At 43.0% G+C, this 26,174-nt stretch overlaps 1 protein-coding gene across 2 annotated transcripts in view; it reads right to left on the reverse strand.

The window, feature by feature from the left end:
* LOC121296136 (N-terminal EF-hand calcium-binding protein 2-like) overlaps positions 1-26,174 on the reverse strand; it is a 63,469-nt gene that overhangs the window by 12,906 nt on the left and 24,389 nt on the right. For both annotated transcript variants that reach the window (XM_041221374.1, XM_041221375.1), the window contains exons 5-7: positions 25,763-25,860; positions 3,099-3,238; positions 1,672-1,790 (exon numbers count right to left, since the gene is read on the reverse strand). In XM_041221374.1, the coding sequence (XP_041077308.1) occupies positions 1,672-1,790; positions 3,099-3,238; positions 25,763-25,860 (357 nt within the window). The remainder of the gene's footprint in view (positions 1-1,671; positions 1,791-3,098; positions 3,239-25,762; positions 25,861-26,174) is intronic.

Below are 26,174 nucleotides of genomic sequence, written 5' to 3' on the forward strand. Positions count from 1 at the left end.
GAATTTACCTCAACCCTGATTATTACTGTTCTAAAATACTTTACAGAGCTTAGACTTTTTTTCCTTTTTTTGAAAAAAAATGACCAATCATAATTTTTCTTAATTTATTTTCCCCCCCAATTTGGAATGTCCAATTATTTTTTCAAATTATTTTGCCATATCCAGTGATTTATTTATTTGAATTACTGTTTGACATATAATACAACCAAAAGCCAAGGAGGCAAAATAACCTCATTTCCCAGCAGCAGCAGCAGTCGCTGTCACATTTAACAGGACACATTTATTAATGTAATCCGCAAAAATGCTTACAAAAAATGAATCTATTTACCAACGGTTGTAATCTAGTTTTAGAGACCCTTTACAATAAATCAGCGCTATCATGTGCAGTACGTTTGTTTATAAATAGAGCAGCAGTTTATGAACCAGTGAAGGCAGCAGAGCCTGATTTAGTTTATGAACCAGTGAAGGCAGCAGAGCCTGATTTAGTTTATGAACCAGTGAAGGCAGACAGAGCCTGATTTAGTTTATGAACCAGTGAAGGCAGCAGAGCCTGATTTAGTTTATGAACCAGTGAAGGCAGCAGAGCCTGATTTAGTTTATGAACCAGTGAAGGCAGCAGAGCCTGATTTAGTTTATGAACCAGTGAAGGCAGCAGAGCCTGATTTAGTTTATGAACCAGTGAAGGCAGACAGAGCCTGATTTAGTTTATGAACCAGTGAAGGCAGACAGAGCCTGATTTAGTTTATGAACCAGTGAAGGCAGACAGAGCCTGATTTAGTTTCTAGAAATTGTAATTGATTTGGAGAATGTAGGTTACAGGATGGTATTTTCACTTTTCTCATCTCCTTCTTATCATTTCTGTTGTAAGTTGGGAGCGTCCGATTTTGTTTGGCCCAATTTATAATATCCAATTACTCTGTGTCACTCTAGCGACTCCTCACAACAGCCAAGGAGAACTGAAGGCCAGTGTATATCCTCTGATCCCAATGCCAAGCCAATTCCTTCTTTACACCAAGGAGCACGGCAGGGGATGTCAGAGAGCTACCGGCCCCAGGAGGACAGAGGCTCTGCTCAAGCTCACCCAGTGCCTCGGCAGCAGGGGCTGCAGTAGCATGGTGCAGATAAACAGTCTGTGATGATTTTCCCTCCTCTACCTGTGGGAGTGACACCAAGAAGAACAACTTGGCACAACTTGGCTCCCTGACTGCAGCACTCACCCCGCACACCACACGGCCGTGACTTTACTAGGCAAGCCACACAGGGATTTAATGGACAATCTTTGTGTTACACGATTACCCATGAAAAAAGACCAACCAAGAAGTCTTGTTTCATGATGTCGCTATAACCATTAAAATAGACTTGTAAAAAGTCTTTAAAAAACTTAAATAAGTTTGAGCTTTGTCAACTGGATCCCTATTTAAATGAAGCCAATTCAGAATGCCAATTTCTGATAACTTGATGTGCACAAATCTGTTAAAAACAATGTTCATCAAACACATCTCTGCACCGCTGTCGTATGTGCAGAGATTTCTTTTGCAAACAGAACCATGGCAGCTCTCTATCGAGTGACCTCCAGCTCTCTTGATCTACTGCACTGTGACATTGCTGCCGGATGGGTCAAACTGTAATGAATTTCTGAAACGGGACAGGAGGAGAAAGCTGCCCCATTACCAGTCTGGATGTTCCTCTTCTGCTCCCTGGCGGTGACCCTGTTGTTGGGGGGGTACTCATGGACAGGGTTCTCGTACCGGGCCTCCGAGACGTGGTGACCCCCTTTACTCTGGTAGTGACTGTGTGAGAGAAACCAGCACAGTGAGGTCAAGCCAGGCTATATGTGCATTCGACACACCTTTCTCTATAATCTCCATAAGCAGAAACAGACAGCAACCACACAAACAAATACACAGAATCACAAGCAGCAACCGCACAAACAAAAATACACACAGAATCACAAACACAAACACACATTCACAATGTACACAAGCAGACTCATGCACACTCACAAAAAAACACACACACACAAATAAATACACACAGACTCACAAGCACACAAACACACTCACAAATATACACAAGCACACAGACTCACACACAGACTTGCAAGGCTATCACAGCTCACAGTACAGCAGTACCAAAAAATATATATTTCAATTTTATATGTATGCATGAATTGAGACATGGGGGTAGATTCTGTACTATATATGCATGTTTACTGAGCATCAAAAGAAATGTATCACTTATATATTTGTGCATAAAAAAAAACCCTATATTTGGATAAAATTCACTTGATGCGAACGAAAAATGACAAACTCTGTTTTAGAGCAGGTGCAGTGACTTTTTATTTATTTTTCTGTGATTTTCTTTATTGCTTTTATTCAAGCTTGCAAATCAACAGCTGAAATCACTCCATATCCAGTGTCCAATCAACTGTCTCACTAATTAGGTGATTAAGTGCATATGCTTCAGTCACAGTCACTCCAGAGTGTCGTGGTCAAGGATGAATGATCTAGTGATTAAAAAGAAACCAAAAACATTTCGTCTCCAGTGCTGGAAAGCCTTTTGAAAGTCTAGGAGCAAAGCGCTCACTCTCCTCTGTGTCTGCAGTAAAAACCCCATGAAGAGAAGCCAAGAAAAATCCAGTGCTTCTCTCGCAGCTTTTTAAACAAGCTTGTTCTCAGGTCTTACTCAAGAGGTACCCGAGCGCCAAAACCAAACTAATTGGGTTTGCTTTAATGCACGCACTGTCTTGGTTCTGCAGCCCCTTCCATTTCTCTACCGTTTCTCTCTTTCCAACCCCTCACCCTCGCCTCCTCTCCCTTCCTCACGTGGATGTTGATGTTGACATTTTCATTAAACAAATTCATTAAATCTGAACTGTCTGGGTTTTTCGGTCCCACATTTTCATATCAAAACTCAGTTGAAATCTGCATTTCCTGTTTGATAAGTTACAAAAATATAACACACAATTTTAGGGGAATTTCTGCATGTTATATACTGGTAGCACATTGTGTATAAGGTTCCCTCCGCACAGTTACACACATTGTATATTATATATATATATCTATGAGAATTACGGTAATAAAATCATGACGGCTTACCCTGTCTGCTGGGAGGTCTGCTCTTCAATGGCATCGACTGCGCTCTCCACCGAGTTCAGAAGGGACTGAATCTGATTGGCTGATTCCTTCAGCAGGAAGCGGGTCACAAACTGATCCACATTGGTGCCTCGCTCGTACACCTGGGAGAGCAAGAGATGAAAGATGTTGCGTGGGTGTGTTTCACGCAGACAATGGAGTCTTAGTGCATATTTGTACCAGCATTTGATACAGTCCAATTTAAATGTAACAGGAGGACCTCAAGGCACAGTAAACTCCTAGCACCCAGCTCACTGTTTCAAGCCACTTCAGTCTGATGATCTCCCACAAAAGGAACAGTTCTCCATTATGATTAAAGAATGTCCTTACCAAGTTTCAAGTAATAAGAACCATTAAGAATGACTGCAAACATAAGAATGATTGCAAACATAAGAGGGAAAGGGATACTGCCAAAAAAAAAAAAAAAATAGTAAAAATTATGCTGCTTGCTCTTTAAATTATACATGCACCCTTGCAGGGGATAATCAAAGACTAAACTAAAGCGAGTTTGCAAATGCATTGAGGTGAGATCCTCACCTCTCAAATCTTATGGCCAGCCGGCACTAAAACCCACATCATCAATTATTTCTCTTGCAGACAAGAAGATGCACAGTTCATTACCGTCCCATGGAGCAGCACAGAAGAAAAGCATTTACAGGGGAAGCCAAGAAGAATGAAAACACCTCACTGTGGTCATTCCTAGACTCTGAGGGCAAGCCGAGCACTTGAATTGTTTTTATTTACAATAAGAGTTTCATTTTTTCAAATAGCCGCAAGGTTCTTCCACCTGAGTTCTCAGTTACTTTATTGAACTGATTATTTTCTTAATTGGTCAACACAACGGGTCTTGATGATTTAAAAATACCCAGAAAGCCTGCAGGATTGTGGCTCTCTAGGACCACGGTTGGCCACCCAAGGCAACAACAAAGGCCCACTTCAAAAGTAATTTAAAAGCAAGGGAGCAATTTTGATCCTTCTGACTACAGTTATGAAAACAGCCAAGCCGACAATAATAGGAAATAGCCATGTGTCGGAAAGGGACTGGACTCTCTTGTGGAAAAGAGAACTTCCAGCAGAAACACAAGCTGTCACATTTCATCAACAGTCCTATTAAAAAAGCAGTCGCTTCCTCAAACTTTAGGTCAGACAAAGGCTGTGTGTCTGATAATGCATGTGGTAAGTCGAAGCTCGTTAAAAACACTGAACCCTCAAAGGCTTCGGTTTGATTTGCATCTTATTAACATGTGCACCGCGCATGAAACGCTTTGTAGAAATTGCTATCTTTTCGCAGAGGTATAAAAGGTGAAAAGGGAGGGCAAGGCACTATGTACAGGATTTGAGTAAAACTAAATAAATCATTTAAAAAAGCAGAGAGGAAAAAAGTATTACATATAAACGGTTTTGAACCATTAAACCAGTCCATTAGTGCTGGTACATGTTGTCTTGTAAACAAATCTACTGCTGAAAAGAAAAAGAAAGGTTTTTTTAACTTTAGGACTGTGGCGCATGTTCTGTGCATGGGATGACATCTGAACACGGGATAAGATGTGTGACAAACCCTTAATGGTGATAGATGATAAAATCACATGTTGATTTATAAATACAGGTAGAGAGCTATGCAGAATTGATATTACTGCTTTTCATGAAGAACGAGAAACTGCAGTTTTAGTTAATTGCTTAAACAGCCCTCCCTCTGACTCAGCTCAATCAAACCCTTCCACTCCTACAGTGCTGCTGACATTCCAAGTCAGATGAATATTCATATCAATTTGAATTGGAGGTGTTAGCAGAGCACTGTATCACAATTCATTCTACCCTCCCGCATTGCACACTGTATTATTAATCCCAGCATTCTGCGGACTGGACAAGCACAGCATGCCCTTTAACCCTTACAATGACAGCGAGGAGCAAAGCAATGAGTAGCAACAGGGGACAGGAGGCGAGCTGTGTCCGGGCAACAAGCATCAGTGGAGGAACGCAAAAGGCATGGGGGCTATGAAGTAATTAACTCTGACAGCTCGGAGACAGCTGCAGGTTTACAGCTTTGCATAGTGATCTTTGTTGCTTATGAGACTGCAGTTTGATGTAGTAATCAATACATGCTTTTGAAATATATGATGACATAAAAACCAACAGCAACGTTTTTAAAACCCCTCTCTTGGGGGGAGGGGGGAGGTGTACACGCTAGCTTTTCTCCTCAGGGGGTGAGAATCTGGCCGGGGTGAACTGGTTTTCAGGCTCCATGCATGTTTCCAGGGCACCGAGACGAGACTCTCCAGCTTACAAGAACATGCAACTTCCCTTATCGACCGCTCTCTTCTTAAGAGAGTTTCCCCTGATCTTCAAGGACTTTCTATTTTTCCTTCCTTCTAAATTGCAGGTGGTTCACGGTCACTAAACTAAAGACTCAAATCTTTAGAGTTTTCATGGCACTGAGCTGCCATCCATCCACACAGCAGATCTCTGTACAGAACACATTTTTGACAGCCAATTTCTATTTCAAGCCATATGAATATTTTAAAAACAAAATAGGACTGGGTGACTCTGGAGACGGCAGTAGAGAAGGAAATAAAAAAATAAAAATCCTATCAAGGTGTGAAATGAATAATAAACAGGTGATTTAAAAGGACCTGCATGAAACACTTGATGTGCACATTTCCAGTTTTGTAACTTAGTAACAGGTGAATTCCCCACTTTGCATAAAGAGCTGAAAATGTCTGAACACTCTCCCTACCACCCAGGCAGAGGGACTGGGCCAGCCGATTCATCAGTGTCATATTTCACTGTTAACAACGGAGGACCATTAAAAATCAGTTGATTGCGGGTAAAAACATTGATGGCGTCAGCAGAAATGCTTACTTCAGCATTCATCAGCGCTGCTGTGCCATGAAGTACAGCCTCCCTCGATAATACCAGACACTACTTCTCTGAATGAGTTCCTATTGGAAGAGGAAATGAGTTCCTCTGGGCTGGCTTTTGGTGGAAGCTTAAAGAGCTTTTCCCGAGGCTGTAAGTCTGTTTAAGATGGAGGAGTGTTTTTTTTTTTTTTTTACACTTAAAATGAATTATGCACCTCGGCTCACTGTGGAAATGAAACTCTAGTTTGAAAAAGCCGGTAATGCCAAGGCTGTTTTAAAATTTTAAAAAAAAAAAGCAGACATTGCTGTGCAGCACGTTTCCCAGAATGGATAATTAATAATGACTAAGTAATTGCATTTAATTGATGCACTTTGCTTGATTAAACGTCTGATGATAAATAGCATACTTTTGCTTTTATTAACATTGGCATGCCCGGCCTGTCTGTAAACGAGCTGCAGAACGGGAGTCAATAACATGCTTTTATGCTCAAGTGAGCACACACTGAAACAGGTGAGCTTTTAGCAGAGCTGGGAGGACACTGGGGTCCAGAACACACAGACCAACTTAAGCATCTTGCTCCTGACTGTCACAGCTAAGCAACATGTTCATCATTTGCTACAACACGCAATATATTGTAGCAACCAATCCTAGGAAAAGCAGCATCAGATACTATCCTGCAGTTTCAATGGTGTGTTAGAGATTCGGTGCATATGAGGAGTGCTCCTTATGAAAGACTACCATAATAAAAGCAAAGCAAAGTGTACTAGAGTATAGTGAAAGCATGGTAAACCATAGGTAAGCATGGTAAAGAATAGCAAGGTACGGTTTAAACACTAGCATTGTTAAAATAATAATAATAATAATAATAATAATAATAATAATAATAATAATAATAATAATAATAATAATAATAATTCTTTCGAACATTATAACAGAATCTTACCCTTGCTCTGTGCAGTACAGCGGCTGTTGTCTCTTGATTGTTGCAAAATGCACAAGGGAGAGCATTGCAGAGCCTCAGTTACTGTGTCTTTTGTATTGTACTGCAGATCTACAGTAACACTCTGGTATTTTTCCATTAGTTTTTTTTTATACTGTATGCATTACGCACTTTAAATAAAATATATCTGGTTATTATGATGCAAAATACTATAACTGCCCCGATTTCATCAAAAACACCACAAAAAGAGACACATTTTGTAAAGGTTATTTTCGACAAGCTCTTCCCTTGAAGATCTGAATGCTGGGTTTAAAAAAAAAAGGGTGCGCAATTATTAATTGTATTTATTTTTCCCCCAAATTTGGAATGTCCAATTATGTCCCCGCACAGCGCAGACGTTCTGAGGGCATGTGTGCATCCTCGCAAGCCTAAAGCTGGAAGCGTTTTTACGCCTGGCTTAAAGCCTCATTCTTTTGTTTATTACTCGTGGGTGGTGTGCTCACAGCCATTGTCTCCACGAAACGAACAAGCACTTAATTCAAAATGATGAAATTCACTTTCAACTGCACGGCCGGCTTTCACTCTGTGATCGAAATACGCATGCGCCAGCGAGCGGTGTCGAAGATCAAGTGACGAAATGTCCGAGATAAAGAAAGTGAAGGAGAGAAAATAAACAATATTAAACACGAATCAGTACAGAGAACACAAATAATAAACTCGACCTGCTTATTTTTACTTTCTCTTTTTTTCGCTTTTGTTTATTATTCTTTTTTCAGGTCATTCGAGTCACCCAGCATTTCACTAGGAGCTGCACTTTTTGGAAGTTTGGAAGTGGCAGAATGAAGACAATGGCTCAATATAGGAAGATAGATATATTCATAAGTGCAACGTTAATCTCCAAGCAAAAAATAAGCAAAAGCCATCCATACAACTACTGATTTCTTTGCTGAATATAGAGGTGTGGGGTTAAAGAATGAGAAATGCGCTTGGGAAGCACACTGTTCTGAGTCACTGGTATAGGCACCCCTTCTTAACCACTTCTCTATGAGGGTTTATAACACGTTACTACTACTGCTGCCCTTATAAATTGTAGTTGTGCACAGTAATTTAGCAGTTTTCCCATGCTTTCCCCATGGTTATAATATGCATTTATCACACCCTGATTCACTGAACGAACTCCATAATGCACTGCTCCAGTCTGCACTGTGATCAATATCCCACCCTGATTCACTGAATGAGTTCCACAATGCACTGCTCCAGTCTACACTGTGATCAATGCACTGCTCCAGTCTACACTGTGATCAATGTCCCACCCTGATTCACTGAACGAACTCCACAATGCACTGCTCCAGTCTACACTGTGATCAATGTCCCACCCTGATTCACTGAATGAACTCCACAATGCACTGCTCCAGTCTACACTGTGATCAATGCACTGCTCCAGTCTACACTGTGATCAATGTCCCACCCCGATTCACTGAACAAACTCCACAATGCACTGCTCCAGTCTGCACTGTGATCAATGAACTGCTCCAGTCTACACTGTGATCAATGTCTCACCCTGATTCACTGAACGAACTCCACAATGCACTGCTCCAGTCTACACTGTGATCAATGCACTGCTCCAGTCTGCACTGTGATCAATGCACTGCTCCAGTCTGCACTGTGATCAATGCACTGCTCCAGTCTGCACTGTGATCAATGTCCCATTACTTTTTCCATTCTATGCAGTACATTTAATGAGACTGCAGCTTGTCAAAGCAAAACAAAACAACAAAGAGTTCATGCACCCTAACTCTTCAGTGTTTGGTAACATTCCTGGGGTCTCGGTAAATGGTCCTCAATGTTTGCTTTTTTTCATTCACAAAGCAGCAGTGCGCACAGAAGGTGGATCAGAAATACTGTGATACACTTACAGCCACACTGCAGCATGAGCAAACCTACTAATAATATGGATGTCAAAATTCGGATTATAAAAGTAATGAAATGGGACACGTTATCTTCAGTAAGATGTATGAAAGTGAATGGCTTTTTAATTCTTTCCCTAGCAAGATTAGCATAAAGAAAAATGTAATAAAAAAAGTGTCAGATTGACGATTGAGTCTCTGAAGACTGAACACATGTGAGGGGGGAGATAAAGTCAATAACAAAAGCATTAAAAAAAAAAAAAAAAGAAGAGCCTGCTTTTCAAGGCTGAATTGTGGTCAGACTGGGGCTCATGTGAAACTTTATAATGTGTTCACAAACCCTTTCAAAGAAGAAGAGATCAGCCTGGGTTTCATTCTCTTCAAAAATTAAAAAAAAAAAAGAAAAAGACAATTCAGTTGTTTCTGCACCAGCCTTTGATGAACCACTGTGTAATGTCTTGGCTTTACTCCACAGCATGCAGCCGTATGCCTCATTGCTCCTTTTACATTAGGACCCATCCTTAGAGAGTGTCTATTTCTGGCTCTCGTTTATTAGTTATCCCCCTGTTTGATACAGAGGCTGTAGACACAGCCTGCCAATACAGTATGCACCGTTATTTACTAAACACCGGGAGGCTGACAGCATTCCATTTCAAATGATTTGTTTAAATTATTATGGCTTTAAAAGTCAGGAAAGAAAACAGTTGGCTTTATTTAATGGGTGTTCACCAATTAAGGGATGTTCCCTCTATAGCCTGAAAGCATGCTGCCGTGCAGATTTAGAATCTTGCATCCCGCACCTCAAATAAGGTACATTTAAGCACCTGATTGAAATAAACTTAAACAGACCACTGTATAGAAATGCCATAGGTAGTATTATATTAAAATACTGACATTGCCAGTGCTGCATGACAATACAGCCAGATCAAGCAGGGCCAGCGACACCTATATAGCAAAATACTAACAGTATGGTACTGAACTACTGTACGTGATGTGCTAATCAGGTATCATACATTTCAACAAGACGACTGAGAATTTGTATATGTCACTGTCGAGAAAATGCCAAATATCAGAATAAAGGAGATTAAAAAGGACTGGAATCCAGCCAGCAAGTCAAGTCAAAGGACCACTGAGCATATGAAATAAATTGTGATTATGGACTTTTACTTGCTGGTGGCAAATGTCATAGATAATGGGGGAGGAATGAATCAGGGTGCTTTTAAAAAATCTCTGTTCAAAAGAGCAGAGGGAGGCACATTTGGTCCTGCATTAGCTTGATCTGAATATATTGAGGCCATCAGGCCACTATTTCTAGTAAAGTTACAGCAAACAGCTTTTCACACAAATGTGTTTTAGGAAATAATCAATGAAACACAAACAGTTTTAGACTAAATCTTCTCCTACAAAGCGAGCTACCTTGAAAGCAGCGAGAGTATTGACAGCACATTCAGATGATCCTTCCATTTTTACACCATTAGTGCAGACATGAGCAGTGGGGCGTCTGTGAAAAACGGGACGTTTCTGAATAAAGCTGTCTTTCTGTAGTGTAATCGATCCTGTGTGCAGGCAATGCGGCAAGTTTAATACTGACCGACCAGAACATCCCACAGCCATTCACACCGCCCAACCACACCCACAGCCATTCACACCGCCCAACCACACCCACAGCCATTCACACCGCCCAACCACACCCACAGCCATTCACACCGCCCAACCACAACCCACAGCCATTCACACCGCCCAACCACACCCACAGCCATTCACACCGCCCAACCACACCCACAGCCATTCACACCGCCCAACCACATCCCACAGCCATTCACACCGCCCAACCACATCCCACAGCCATTCACACCGCCCAACCACACCCACAGCCATTCACACCGCCCAACCACACCCACAGCCATTCACACCCACAGCCATTCACACCGCCCAACCACACACCCACAGCCATTCACACCGCCCAACCACACCCACAGCCATTCACACCGCCCAACCACACCCACAGCCATTCACACCGCCCAACCACACCCACAGCCATTCACACCGCCCAACCACATCCCACAGCCATTCACACCGCCCAACCACACCCACAGCCATTCACACCGCCCAACCACACCCACAGCCATTCACACCGCCCAACCACACCCACAGCCATTCACACCGCCCAACCACACCCACAGCCATTCACACCGCCCAACCACAACCCACAGCACCGCCCAACCACACCCACAGCCATTCACACCGCCCAACCACACCCACAGCCATTCACACCGCCCAACCACACCCACAGCCATTCACACCGCCCAACCACACCCACAGCCATTCACACCGCCCAACCACACCCACAGCCATTCACACCGCCCAACCACACCCACAGCCATTCACACCGCCCAACCACACCCACAGCCATTCACACCGCCCAACCACACCCACAGCCATTCACACCGCCCAACCACACCCACAGCCATTCACACCGCCCAACCACACCCACAGCCATTCACACCGCCCAACCACACCCACAGCCATTCACACCGCCCAACCACACCCACAGCCATTCACACCGCCCAACCACACCCACAGCCATTCACACCGCCCAACCACACCCACAGCCATTCACACCGCCCAACCACACCCACAGCCATTCACACCGCCCAACCACACCCACAGCCATTCACACCGCCCAACCACACCCACAGCCATTCACACCGCCCAACCACACCCACAGCCATTCACACCGCCCAACCACACCCACAGCCATTCACACAGCCCAACCACACCCACAGCCATTCACACAGCCCAACCACACCCACAGCCATTCACACAGCCCAACCACACCCACAGCCATTCACACCGCCCAACCACACCCACAGCCATTCACACCGCCCAACCACACCCACAGCCATTCACACCGCCCAACCACACCCACAGCCATTCACACCGCCCAACCACACCCACAGCCATTCACACCGCCCAACCACACCCACAGCCATTCACACCGCCCAACCACACCCACAGCCATTCACACCGCCCAACCACACCCACAGCCATTCACACCGCCCAACCACACCCACAGCCATTCACACCGCCCAACCACACCCACAGCCATTCACACCGCCCAACCACACCCACAGCCATTCACACCGCCCAACCACACCCACAGCCATTCACACCGCCCAACCACACCCACAGCCATTCACACCGCCCAACCACACCCACAGCCATCCACACCGCCCAACCACACCCACAGCCATTCACACAGCCCAACCACACCCACAGCCATTCACACCGCCCAACCACACCCCACAGCCATTCACACCGCCCAACCACACCCACAGCCATTCACACCGCCCAACCACACCCACAGCCATTCACACCGCCCAACCACACCCACAGCCATTCACACCGCCCAACCACACCCACAGCCATTCACACCGCCCAACCACACCCACAGCCATTCACACCGCCCAACCACACCCACAGCCATTCACACAGCCCAACCACACCCACAGCCATTCACACAGCCCAACCACACCCACAGCCATTCACACCGCCCAACCACACCCACAGCCATTCACACAGCCCAACCACACCCACAGCCATTCACACAGCCCAACCACACCCACAGCCATTCACACCGCCCAACCACACCCACAGCCATTCACACAGCCCAACCACACCCACAGCCATTCACACAGCCCAACCACACCCACAGCCATTCACACAGCCCAACCACACCCACAGCCATTCACACAGCCCAACCACATCCCACAGCCATTCACACCGCCCAACCACACCCACAGCCATTCACACAGCCCAACCACATCCCACAGCCATTCACACCGCCCAACCACACCCACAGCCATTCACACAGCCCAACCACACCCACAGCCATTCACACCGCCCAACCACACCCACAGCCATTCACACCGCCCAACCACACCCACAGCCATTCACACAGCCCAACCACACCCACAGCCATTCACACAGCCCAACCACACCCACAGCCATTCACACAGCCCAACCACACCCACAGCCATTCACACCGCCCAACCACACCCACAGCCATTCACACAGCCCAACCACACCCACAGCCATTCACACACGCCCAACCACATCCCACAGCCATTCACACCGCCCAACCACACCCACAGCCATTCACACCGCCCAACCACACCCACAGCCATTCACACCGCCCAACCACACCCACAGCCATTCACACCGCCCAACCACATCCCACAGCCATTCACACCGCCCAACCACACCCACAGCCATTCACACCGCCCAACCACACCCACAGCCATTCACACCGCCCAACCACATCCCACAGCCATTCACACCGCCCAACCACACCCACAGCCATTCACACCGCCCAACCACACCCACAGCCATTCACACCGCCCAACCACACCCACAGCCATTCACACCGCCCAACCACACCCACAGCCATTCACACCGCCCAACCACACCCACAGCCATTCACACCGCCCAGCCACACCCACAGCCATTCACACCGCCCAACCACACCCACAGTCATTCACACCGCCCAACCACACCCACAGCCATTCACACCGCCATTCACAGATTGACATTCAATAATGTCAATCTTTCACTACTCTCTTTCTACACAAAGGCAGGCAGTATTCAAAGACTGGCCAATCATCAATTTTGTGCACTACGTAACACACGCCATTTGCTAAGCAACAGGCTTAGCGACCACGAACTCAAACACACCAGCCACATGGCATCACGGTTTTATTCAGTGATGAACCGAAAAAGTTTTTAGTAAATATAAAACAGCTGTACTGTTATGCTTCAACTAATGCATGTTAAAACTATTGCCAAACAACAATAATAATAATAATAAATAATAATAATAATTATTATTATTATTATTATTGCTACATAAATATTAAACCTTAATCAGAGTACAATGATTAATGTTTAATCGTCAGGGAAAAAATGTAAATAACTACTTGTATGCTGAGATTAATTAGTACAGTACGTTGTAGTCATACAATGGGGTGGGCAGAAAAAAAAAAAAAAACATGAACTGTACTGCGATAGATACGCGGATTGTAATGGGCGTAAAATTAAATCTGTTACTTCTCACAATTCAAAATACATCCAGAGATCTACATTTTCCCTAATGTGGACATCCTCACTTCAACACAATAGGTTAGCGTTTGTGTATGTGTTAGTGAAACCAGGGTGGTTCAAATCAGGTCACCCGGTCATCAAATGCGACCTTCATTTATAATATGGCCAGTAGATTTTACCATAAAGTCGCCACATTCACAACTAAGCTTTTACAGGATATACAACAGAACTTCGGTTCTGTAATAAAGGCTTTCTGCTTCACTGTCAGAATCTGCACTGCCCTGTTGATCCCGCAGAGCCAATCATTTCATGAAACCAGACCACTCTTCTTGTTTCCATAGGAACGAGCACCAGCCAGTCAACTGATTAAATAAGTGCCCCTGAAAGGTGTCTGATTAAACAGGGCTGGAGACTAAAGACAGCTTATCTATCATTGTGCTTATTTCCCTGCACAGGATATACTGTAACTCCAGTCTGCCCAGGAGGGACCAGCCTCTAAGGAGGCCAGATGAATATTTTGCGGCACTGCCCACACTATCCTCACCCACGCTGAAAAGTTAAAAGCTTGATTCCAAGAGAACAGTACTGGAACCAAAATAAATGGGTATTCGTCAGCTGAGACCCATCACAAGGCAAGCACAGGAGCAGTTTCCAATGGATCTCGTAGATTCAATCTCAAAAGACATGCTGTTGAAAGTACTGAGTAATTATTTATTTATTTAACTGAAAAATATTGAGTAATTACTTATTTCAATTTAGGGAGGACAGATGTTACAATATTCAAACTTTCTGTAATTGCACCTGCTTCATATGTTTCATGGGTTATTTAACTCGAATGAAGGGGCACTTTCAACATACAGCACTGTACCTAAGCTGTCACACATGCTTTGATAAAGCAGGGTTGACCTGTGTGACAGACGCAAGTAAACAACATGTGTATCAATGTCCTGGAAGCAGCTTGTTACAGAGCTTCTCTAGATTGAACCGTAAGCCCAAATGTTGATCAGATTAAATGTTTCTTCATCCCTGCCGCAGTCTGGCTCATGGCGTGTCTCAAGCAACAACAATATGGCTAAACAGAATAAACAAAAACGCATGGCTGATTGTTATTTCGTCAGCCATCGTTGGGACCCGGGTTAACCCAGGTGTGACCCAGGTACATGGTTTCACACTACATGGGATTGTGACCCGAGTAGCCAGAACCCGGGTCCTGACCCAGGTATAAGTACCAGTGTGTAAGGGGCTTCAGACAACCCAGCTGAGCTGCTGCACATAACGTTTACACAGCCAGTTTGGTGCCTCATTCAGTTTCTGAAAGGTGTCGGACTGACAGCTCTGAAGATAATGGTGCAGGATGGCTGTCACTGCTTCAATGCAGCACTTCTTACATTGCGTTTATGATAATCTGGGTTTTACATCTCTATTCCCATTGCTCAGTCAAGCAGCATGATTGAACTGAATGCTGCAATCATCTCACAATGGTACAGCTACACTGAACATCTCTTTAGTGAGTATTGTTTGATTGGTAAAGTAAATCCTCCACACAGCTGGCAATGAATTAATAAGTCATTTGTAAGGGAATGTTTACATGAAATCAGTACGAATATCTTCACTGTCACTTATTTTTTTACATTAAAAGGCATTCTTTATAGGAACGTGTCAATCTGCCATCATTCTAAAAAATAAGAAATTGACTGATTAATAGTTTAACAGACAAAGGAATAGCGCATCCCCCTGATACCAGCCTCGCGTTTCAGAGAAGAATGCCGCTTCAGCTGAAAAAACTGTTCTTAAATGCAGCAGTTGATATATAGGGCCTTTTAACACAGAGACACCTCATTGCATCGCACACAGTTTGTGCCGAGCTCAGCACTTCCTCCCACTCCAGAGGAGTCTCGAACGGAGCAGGCAGCAGGTTCGGCTGAGTAAACAAACCCCCACACAGAAATAAAGAGCCTGCCAACTAGCCATCTAAAAACACCCAGTGCTCAGCAACTTCCTGCACACAGAGACAGGCGTTTATCTTTTCAATGCTGATAGACGCTGGACTGGCAGATTATCGTTTCTTTCTTCTCTCTTCTTCCCCTAACTTCTCTTAATCCCCAGTCTCTATCCATTTCCCCCTTTTCTCTCATCTGTCTCCGCTCTCCCACCCCCTCTTCTCTCCTGAAAAACAACTGCAGTTAAACAAGCCTTAGTGAAAATGCACTTAACATAGGGTGTGCGTTTCGTAAAAAAAATAAAAATAAAATAAAATTTCATTTAACTTAGAAAATGTTCCAAATAATGCAATGCAGTATGCTGTACTTATTCAATTGCTTATTCAAAAACGTAGTGAAATGAATATCCTGCTTGAGAACTTACAGCTCTGGACAAAAGTTTTGCATCACCCAGAATTACAGGATTGAGACAATAATAATAATAATAATAACAATAATATAATAATAATAATAATGCACATAAAAAAAAAAAAAACTATATGAACATAATTTAGATATTTTATTTAACATCATCTCAATCAAAGAATCTACACAATGATATCACAGAAGTCTAGCCAGTACTTGTACAGTATTTAATGCTGGATTTCGAAATGTCACATTTTTCAATTTTTGGTCAGTTTTTTGTTAAGTATATGGAAACCTACAAAGCAGTATGTAATTCAAATCTGTTAACGTAACATTATTCAGCAGGTTTCATTTTACTTTATGAAGCAAAATTAGTTAAATTCTATAGGATGATGCAAAACTTTTGGCCCTAGCAGTGCAGTGCACTTTCCCATTTCCTTTATATAGCTCCCCATCTCTGTCTCTCTCTACCTCGCTGTCTCATGCTCACAAACACATACGGTCACACCAACGCGCAAACGCAAGCACGCACACGCACACGCATACAGTATTCAAATCGGCCCCATTAAAGTAGCAGGAAAGACAGATCTTTGATCCATCACATTAATTTGAAGAATTTTTACCCACGGGCAATAGAGTCTGCATCTCAGTTTAAAAATAGGAACTAAATGTCTTCAGAGCCTGTCAGCACTGCCTGCCAATGCATTATCAGCTTGTGGATGAAGAGGCTTTCATTCAACAGGCAGCTTACAGAACGAAGGGTCCTGGGTTCAATCCCCAGTTGGGATTCAATAGTACTGCACTACGGCACTGCCAGGGAAATCTACGTACATGTGCCACTCCTTTGGGTTGAAGATTTTATATATGGATTGAACAATATCTTATAAGGATGTGTTGCTGATAACTGATGCATTCTCCTAATGCATTTCTTTCAGACTTCAAAGCCATTCTGTAGAGTGCATAACACTGTTTTTATTTATTCCCAAGGTGGAACCTAATTCTTCACTGAAGAATATTTCCAGTAAAGGCAGAATATATGCAGATACTACACAGATACCCACATACCATACCAGTAATAAAAGAAACTTAGGAAAATCACAAGAAGACAACGATAAAGGCTTCTCGTTGAACAGTTTGTCTAAGATGTTAGTATCGTTTAATGTGCAGAATCCTGCAGTTGAGTGTTTAAAGGTTTGGATGAACCTTTAGTATACACCTTAAACAAGCGCAGATTGTAAAGGCTGGAAGTTTGTACCTGTGATCAATCGCTGGCTGAGGGCAAGAACATTGGGCTGGATGTTCCACGTCCCCTCTTCAGTATAGTGTGTTGAAAGTGTCCATTTGTGATTGTTACAAGGTTCTTTCTCTATGGCAGCGAGACAAGCTGTCACTGCTTCTTGTTTAATCCCAGATACTTGAAGGGTTTGTGTCGTGGGCTCCAGACAGACCAGCACTCTCACATCATCAAGTCAATGAGGATCGGCACTCCAGAGAGGCCAGCGAAGCTGTGCAATGCTCCTCACAGCCCACAACCCCACTGCCCAGCACTGTCCCCTGAGCACAGACACGCTACATAATGGATCAGCTAAAGGAAATCTTTGTGTTTTTCTCCCTTCCCCCACTAATTACATGGCAAGCTGTTCCTCTGGTGGTGCCTGACAGCGCTTTAAAGAATCCGCATTCATCTCTGTGAAAGTAATAACATTTATTAGCCTTAAGACTACAGAATAATCAGTATTTCGTTTTACCATCATTACCTTAGCTGTTAAGGAAAAATCTTTGGGTTTTTTTCAGGAAGCATGTATTGTACTTTATGCTTCAAATGTGCCTTGAATCATTGCAAGCTGGCCACTTACAACAGACTGCCAACTTCTAAAGAGACAGGTGGCTCTCAAAGCCCTAGACCAGGGCTGTCCAATCACAGTCCTGGAGGACTATTCCTCTCCAGCTTGAGCAGATAAAACAACAACATCATTAAATACTTCAGGGTCTGAATGGAGGTTTAATTGGTTCAATTAAACAATTCAGCACAGGGTTGGAACAGACAAAGAGTGAAGTGCCAACTCTGGCCACCCCTGCCTTATACCAAAAGTAGAAAAAAACACCTGTTAGAAAACTAGAACTAAATAGCGCAGATACTCAATTTCAGGCAGTCAGCATGTGTTTAATTTTGTAATTGGAGTTTTTTTTTTTTTTTTTTTACCCATTTTGAAAAATGTACCGCGGCCGGATATAGGTTGATCCAGTTGACCCTTTGGTTGTTTTGTAAACGTAGCAGCCGTTTTCTTCTTTCAAAAAAAAAAAAAGCAACAAAAAAAACAGGAATTCATGAAAAGATGAAGGAGGTCACTATTTGAAAACAGGCCTCTCAAGTGTTCCATTCCAGGGTTATCGAACCCCTAACCCTTCATGTGTTCCACAACAAGCTATATTACCAACAGGCAATATGAATACGCTACTAACATGAATAAGCATTGAATGCACAATCAGTTAAAGAATTCAGTGTTTTGGTTCGTTTATAAATTACTTTGTTATTTTTTCAAAGTGAGCATTATTAAATTAATGTTGCAATGCTGAGCCATGAGCTGCTCCTCACTGTTGAGGTGCAGTGCATCTTTAAAAGCTTAATTAGATCATTTAAAAACAGACTGCAAAGCCAGTGCCCGAGAGCAATTTGTACATGAAATATATTCAGTGGAATTAGGATGGCTTCTGTCAAACGTTTGGGATCTGCGCTACCGACTAGTCATCTATACCCCCTTTTTTTTTTTGCTGCCAACATGTTCCTGTTGGGAGAGCTTCCTCCCATGAGGGCCTTTCAAAGAGCGGATCTCTGTTGGCTAAAAGCCAGTGGAGCAGAGAAGCTCTCGCGGGAGTCAAAGGAATACAGTGTAACTGTGACCCCACTGTTGAAACCCGCATACTGAACCTGGACCAAATAAACAGACGAACCGAAGCAGCAGATGCTGCCGAGCTACCGAACCCTGGATATGAGTTCGGCTGGTCTCTGCCTGGCCTCATCTAGCACAGCCAGTAGGGGGGGCTGTGGCACAGGGAGGTGAACCAACTCCAGGCAGCACATCAGTCAACAATATGCCCATTTAGTGCATTACTTCACCATATCTTCCCCTTGGGGTTGTTGGGTAAAGGATCATTTTGAAAAGGTTAAATCAAATCATTTGAAAATAAATCACTTGTCAAGACCATTCTCTCGCATGTCAAGCAGACAGATAATCAGATGCTATGCAGCCCAGCCTGTATTCTCTCTGGCCTGGGAGGCAGGGTCTCCTAGCAACATCACTCACAGCTGGACACATACCAGCAGGCATCTAGCAATACCTTGGAAAACAACAATCCTGTGTGGAGAGACTTGTAAACTGTATTTCACTTAATTGCGTCTCCAAGATCATCCGAAATTGCCTCTAAACATCAATACATGACTGATGGCAGGGTCAAGGGGGGTCAAGGGGCGTCTTGGGGGGGGGGGACCCCAGTTGAGAGCCCACATTGAGATACAAAATATATGATACATCATTAATAAATATTAAGTTAAATACAAAAATCTAACTAATATGTGTTATTGTCAAGGTTGTATATTTTTTACAAATTAGGATCAGTTATACCCTCCATTTGCAACCCCCTTTTTAGGGTCCCCTTTGTCGCAGTATGTGACGTTTTCTCATCTGTGCATTTCGAGGGCATATTGTAGCATGAAATATTTGACTTGGGTGACCTTTTCCTTTTCTATAATGTCCCCCCACCCTAGTGCACACTGTGCCGCTGGGCCTTTATCAATGCAGACAAGAAATGCACCCTGGGGTTTTAGGATTTCTACAGTGTGTTAAGATATGGGGAGGGAGGAAGAAAGAGAGAGAGAGAGAGAGAGCGATAGCAGGCCTGATTAGATTGTTGTATTAGGAAAAAGGTCATTTAAAAGAACACGTATTGTAAATGTGCCAATATCACAGACACAGCACAGGCCCTCTAGATTCCAGAGGTCGCACATTGCACACTGAGGTGCACTTTTCATTTTCAAGACCTCTGACGTGCATGTGGTAGAAACACACACATGGTAAAACACAGAGACAGCAGTTTGTGTTTAAGCCAAAGGACGACTAAATAACAGGTTTGATCTGCTGACATATGATCTCAATGCTGGGTTCATTTAGAATGATATTTTAGGAACTATTTCGGCATTATTCCATAAAGAAAGAAAACAGCAATGTTTTAATGCAGCATTCCCAAATTTCAGAATTTGATCAAATCTCATTCATTTGGATGGTCTGACCTTGGCATTGCTGGATACATGTTTTTTCAGGATGATGGTAAAGTTAAGCTACGTAGATCCCAATGCTTTTCAGTACGGTTCTGGTCCTTGGTGGTGTGCATGATTGCCATCTAACAGGACTCCTTTATAAAGGAAAGGTTACATCTCAAGACTTATAATATTAAAGTTTTAAATAAAGCTGGGCTTGGCAAGCCTTACTGGACTCAAACTCCCAAAAGAAAAATAGGGACACAAACACAGATAGAAATGATTTATTCTAGCTCTTCATTCTGAATGACACTAGACAATTCCACATCAAAGATAAACTGCTTTCAGAAAGACTTGATTCCGAACCTGAGAGCTGAGACAACAATGTCCACTGGGCTTCATAAATAATTCTTGCTTCATTTAAAGAACGCCTTTTACTGCTAAAGAATAAACACAAGGTTTCTCTCAAGTGTTTCGAAACACAAAAACGAAGTCCAAGCCTTCTTCAAGGAAGGTAAAGCAAAATTATTTGTGCTTTCAAAAGCGATTAAGCTGCTTATTTTTTTAGGCAAGCCTCTTCCTTTCTGTAAAAAATAAATCTAGGGCATAACTACAGCATCTGAGAGACAGGTTTTCGCATGGGAAATGATTGCATTGTTACCAGAATTATTGCCAAAACAACCTCAATGACCTCCCCTTTCAAAATGAATTATATATATTTTTGCAGACAATATTTATTGAATGCATCAAAGGGATTAATCAGTAAATTAAACATGTCCTGGGAAAGCCTCCCTGAGACTGTCCAGGGATCAATCCAGAGGATTAATCCAGCTCTGCTCTATCCGGAGAGGCTGCAGATAATTAATGAGAGCAACTCATTAAAATAGTTTGATTAACGTCCAGGAATTATCAGAGGAAACCTGGAACGGGTTTTAACAAATCAGCTCATCTGGAACGAGGAGGACTTTTTTCTGAGTTTTTTTTTTTTTTTACTCTCACAGACATTCGTGTTTATTGGTAGTATTTAATAATTCATTTAATTGTATTTAATATGTTGTTCACCAGGTCATCCCCCAATTAGATGAACACTCTTGTTTCGATCCCAGGGATACAGGCTGGAATTCTTGAGTGTACCTTGCCAAACATAATACAAGCAAGCTCCAAGCCAGCTATGACAGTGACAGTTTGACAGTTATGCAGTTCGTTCAGGTATTGATGAACTGAATTCCGTCCTAAAAAAGAAGGCAAACATGCTGCAGCCCAGCACTGGATCGGGTTCTGGGACAGAGACAGATAACAGAATGTATAAAACGAACGTATCAAAAATACAACAAGCAAAGGAAACGACTTTGTAAAGGTTCATCCGAAAAAATAAACAACTACCCTACTGCTGTTTCTCTTCTACGGATTACACTTTAATGTTTACAGCTCATTCAAAATTAAACAAGTCTTTGAATGTTCATTAACATGGCGTCATTGTCATCTGGGCACTAGGTGGGTTTAACGATTACCACTGCTCGGTGCAAACATCTTCAAAAGGAACCGATACATTTTCTCCTATGTTATTCCCAAATATTCCCAAAAACATCAATATTGTAGGTGATTCACACCCAAAATCCAATGGAATAGGTGTTGATAAACTGCAAATGAGTGTAAATGACCACAGAAGCTCTAAGTAAGAACTTCAAATGTATGCAACCCCTTTTAATAAATAAACTGGGCACTTGTGGAATTCACTGCACATGCAGATTATTCAGCATCGTAAACCCATACTCACCCCTTCAGCACTTAAAAGCACAATAAAATGCTTCATCACCATGTGTTTGTTTTTAAAGGAGAGATGCTGCCGTGCTGCAGGATAGGAGGCAGGGCAGTGATAGCATGGCTACCGTTCATTAAGTGTAACTGTTACTCTTATTTAAAGAGATCCCGTATATGTAAACACGCACACGCACATGCTCTCTCCCTTTTCCAATTGCCCCTCTCCGGAGTTTCTGTTTGTTAGCCCTGGAAAGCTCGCAGCAATTAGGGATTCACTGCGGGATGCACAGCTGGGGAATACCGGTGCTGATCTTCTGCACTGAGAAGCATAGAGGCTGGGCACAGAGCAGAACAAGCCCAGGAGGGCTTGTGGAGATGGGATAGAACATCTTTAAATGCAATGTGGGTATCTGCTCTATTGCTTTTGTTGTGTTAATGTTTTACTCTCATTATAAACAAGCAACTGATACATTTGCTGTGTTGACAAACAGCTACAACATGGACAGGAATACCAGGGTCTTTATTTGTACTCTGTGTGTGTGCGCGTGTGTTTATCAGTGTACGTGCAGCTTTTCTTGTGTGTGTGTTCATGTGCCCTGCCCCATCGCTGTTCTAACGCAATGCATGCCAACAGCTTTTAAATGCGATACACAATGTATGAATCGCCGTGGAGCCAGCAGTCCCAGTGATTGAAAGTGCTGTTGAAAAGTCCACTATGAACCGCATTCAGACTAAGGAGGCTGGGCAGGTATTCGAAGGGATGTAAGCCGATTTCAAAGGCCATTCATCTTTACTACCCCGAACACTGCTGCAGTAGGAGCTGGTCTTACCCGGTATAGAGTTTAATTCATACTTTTTGTTTTTGCTGTTCTTGATTCCCTTTCTGTATTCCAGATATAACACAAAAAACACTGCAACGTTCATGATAAAATATTTAAACATTTGGCAAACCAGCTGATAAGGTGAACTATGCTTTTGGGAAACTCTTCTGAAGTGTAATTGTGTGGCTGGTGTATGCCACAGCTTGGTTCCTTTCAGTCTAAGCAGGGATGTTACCTGCTGTTTGCCAGCGCATTGTCAACCACGGACTCAACCCACAACGATCACTTCTGTTTTCCCTCTGCAAAACAGCTCTAGAAAAGGCGTGCAATGTCTGTTAGTGAAATCTCGAAGGGTATTTTAATGAGGCACCATGCCCACGACCCACTGCTAGTGTTTTGGATGGAGGAGGGATTCTCACTTCTGAACGCAATGGGTTTGCTCTTGTTGCAGTGCTGCAAGTGGGATATGGGCTAAGAGGTTCAGAATACAATGTAATTAAGAACGCCCACTCAGGATCACAACCAATGCTGAATAATAAAATAAAACGCATTGCATCAACCAGCCAGACACACACACATTTATACAAATATATATATAAAATCCCACTAGACTCAGTCTGGAAACTCTATCCAATATGCTCCTTTATTTATTATTATTGCCAAACAGGATTGAAAAAAGCACCACATCTCTGTTTGTTGTCCCCATGGTTCATACATGTAATGTGTTGGATTAAAGGTAAAAAGATTTTATTCTTAATAAAGGAAACCAAAATATACCCTACCCTCAAGTATGGGGCATATCATAGTTTTGGTGTGCTATATACAGACTGCATGCTCTATGTAACAGGGTGGAGGCAGGGTGTGAACCAGCGACCCTGCGCACTGTAAGTGATTGTCTCAATCACAATGCATGTTGCCAGTGCTGCTTCTCAGTTGTCTCTCAATCCAGCCTGAATCTCATATTGCCAGTTATCTATTTCCAAGATTCTATTAGTGACATAAAAAGCAAAACCTTTGGCACACCCCAGGGTTTGACCCAAACACACCGCACAGGATTTATCCTGGCTTCTCAATTAACCCAGGGACACTGGATTCAATGTCACTGTGCTGTTAATAAGGGCATTAATAGGAACTCCAGTTCAACATGCATTGAAAATGTGTTTTTGTTTTTTTTTCACTGTCAATGCAAACACAGTCACTGAAGAGCAACACAGGTTCACATCTTCACAATTACATTGGTTGCACGTGTGGGACAAGCTCTCGGTGGAAATGAAGGTTTAATGAACAGATTCTTATTATGAAAAAATATATATAGCTACATTCTTCAAGACAGCAGTCAATTTAAATGTTCAAAAAAATGGATAAGAAAAAAAACGTAATTCAAACTGCGTGGGAGATTACTGCTATCCAGCAGACCTGCCACATTTTACTGCTTTCCCTCCAGCATGCTTCGGTTTCTTTAAGCTTCTGATTTAGCTTTGCCTCCAGGAACAGGATAAAAGGACACACTTCTCAACCTTGGAAAAAAAAATTAAAAACCGGTGTCCTGAGTGCCATGAAATTCCTTTGATGTATTGAACGAAGCTCCAGCACAGACAGCAGTAACTAGACAAGCTTTCATTACAGCGACACCAACACCAACACGTGCTCCAAAACCAGAGCGAACGTTTGGGCAATCTGCCCCGGTGCAAAATTCTGTCCGGGTCCTAAAGCACTTTATCAGTTCATCATGCACTGTGACAAGTCCAGGTTTTGGACCCACAGGGGTGCTTTAAACTTCTGAGGTTTAAAAACCTCACTGAAACTGCGATTCTAAACAAGGAGAAGAATATATTAGTAAAGGTAAGTGGGATATTTCAGACCCATACCAAGACTCTGTGGCAGACCACTACATTGAGTGCTGTGTTAATAAGAAGGGCAAGAAAATCTTAAGATCTTACTGCTGAAATATGGCACCGGCTCTGTGCACTTTAAGGTCAGCTAACCTCAAACTCATGTATGTTTCTTGTATACGAGTTAGTAAATTATGCAAAGCTGAATAGAATAACTTTTTTTAATTCTTTTTTTTGTTTGTTTTACATAATCCGGTACAACAAAAACTCAACACAGCGAGAGCAGAACTTGAAAGGAGTCTAAAGTCAGAACAAACACATATGGATACCTCATTTACATTTCAATATGCATGGTTTGCAATGAAATATCTAATAGAAAGGCTCCTAATTTTAGCTCTTACAATTACACAGAAGCCACAAAGTCACTTTCAAAACTAGCTTTGCATAAGTAGAAGCTGCACTAAAACAGCTCCACTGAAGGCATGCCCCTAAAAGGAATAATAGACAGATGCAAGCAGAGGCACATAACTTACCTTTACCAAAGAGTTTTTGCACAGTATCTTTGCCGTTTCACCATGCTTTTAATATGCTTTACCGTACTTCGCTGGTCTTTACAATGCTTGCTTAGCTATGCTTTACCATGCTTTCACTGTGCTTTACTCCACTTTGCTGTGCTTTTACTATGGGAAACTTCTATAAGGGTATGTTTAACAGCATACCATGAATATGTACAGAAACAAAAACTATACATGTAGGGGAGTGCCTGCTGAGGTCGGATAGACCTGACTGAGGAAAGACTGTCACTCACCCTTTTGGTGTAGCCCATGGCCTTTAAGATGGACAGGTTGAGGGTCTCCAGGGAGGCCAGCACTTCCTCATAGTCCCCCATGTGAGAGGCAAAGTAATCTGAGGGAAAAAGAAAGGGTCATGTGGAGAGGCAGGAGCAGGGAGAGCAACAGAGCAGCATGCATGAGGGAAGAATCAGGCAGATCACATTAAAGAAAGGATTGGGGGTAAACTGATGGAAGCAGTGCTTGGATCAAATAAGAGGCAGTCTCAAGGGCTAGAGGGTCACTTCATTGGAGATTGAAATCAGACTCCTATTGCATAGCTGTTTACCCCATTCTAGGTTTTACTAAGAGATTAGACTCACACAAGCTCAGGTGTGTCTTATTAAACTCGTAGTAAAACCAGGAATGGATCAAACAGCTGTGCAACGG

The sequence above is a fragment of the Polyodon spathula genome, chromosome 21 (assembly GCF_017654505.1).
Source record: "Polyodon spathula isolate WHYD16114869_AA chromosome 21, ASM1765450v1, whole genome shotgun sequence".
Lineage (NCBI taxonomy): Eukaryota > Metazoa > Chordata > Actinopteri > Acipenseriformes > Polyodontidae > Polyodon > Polyodon spathula.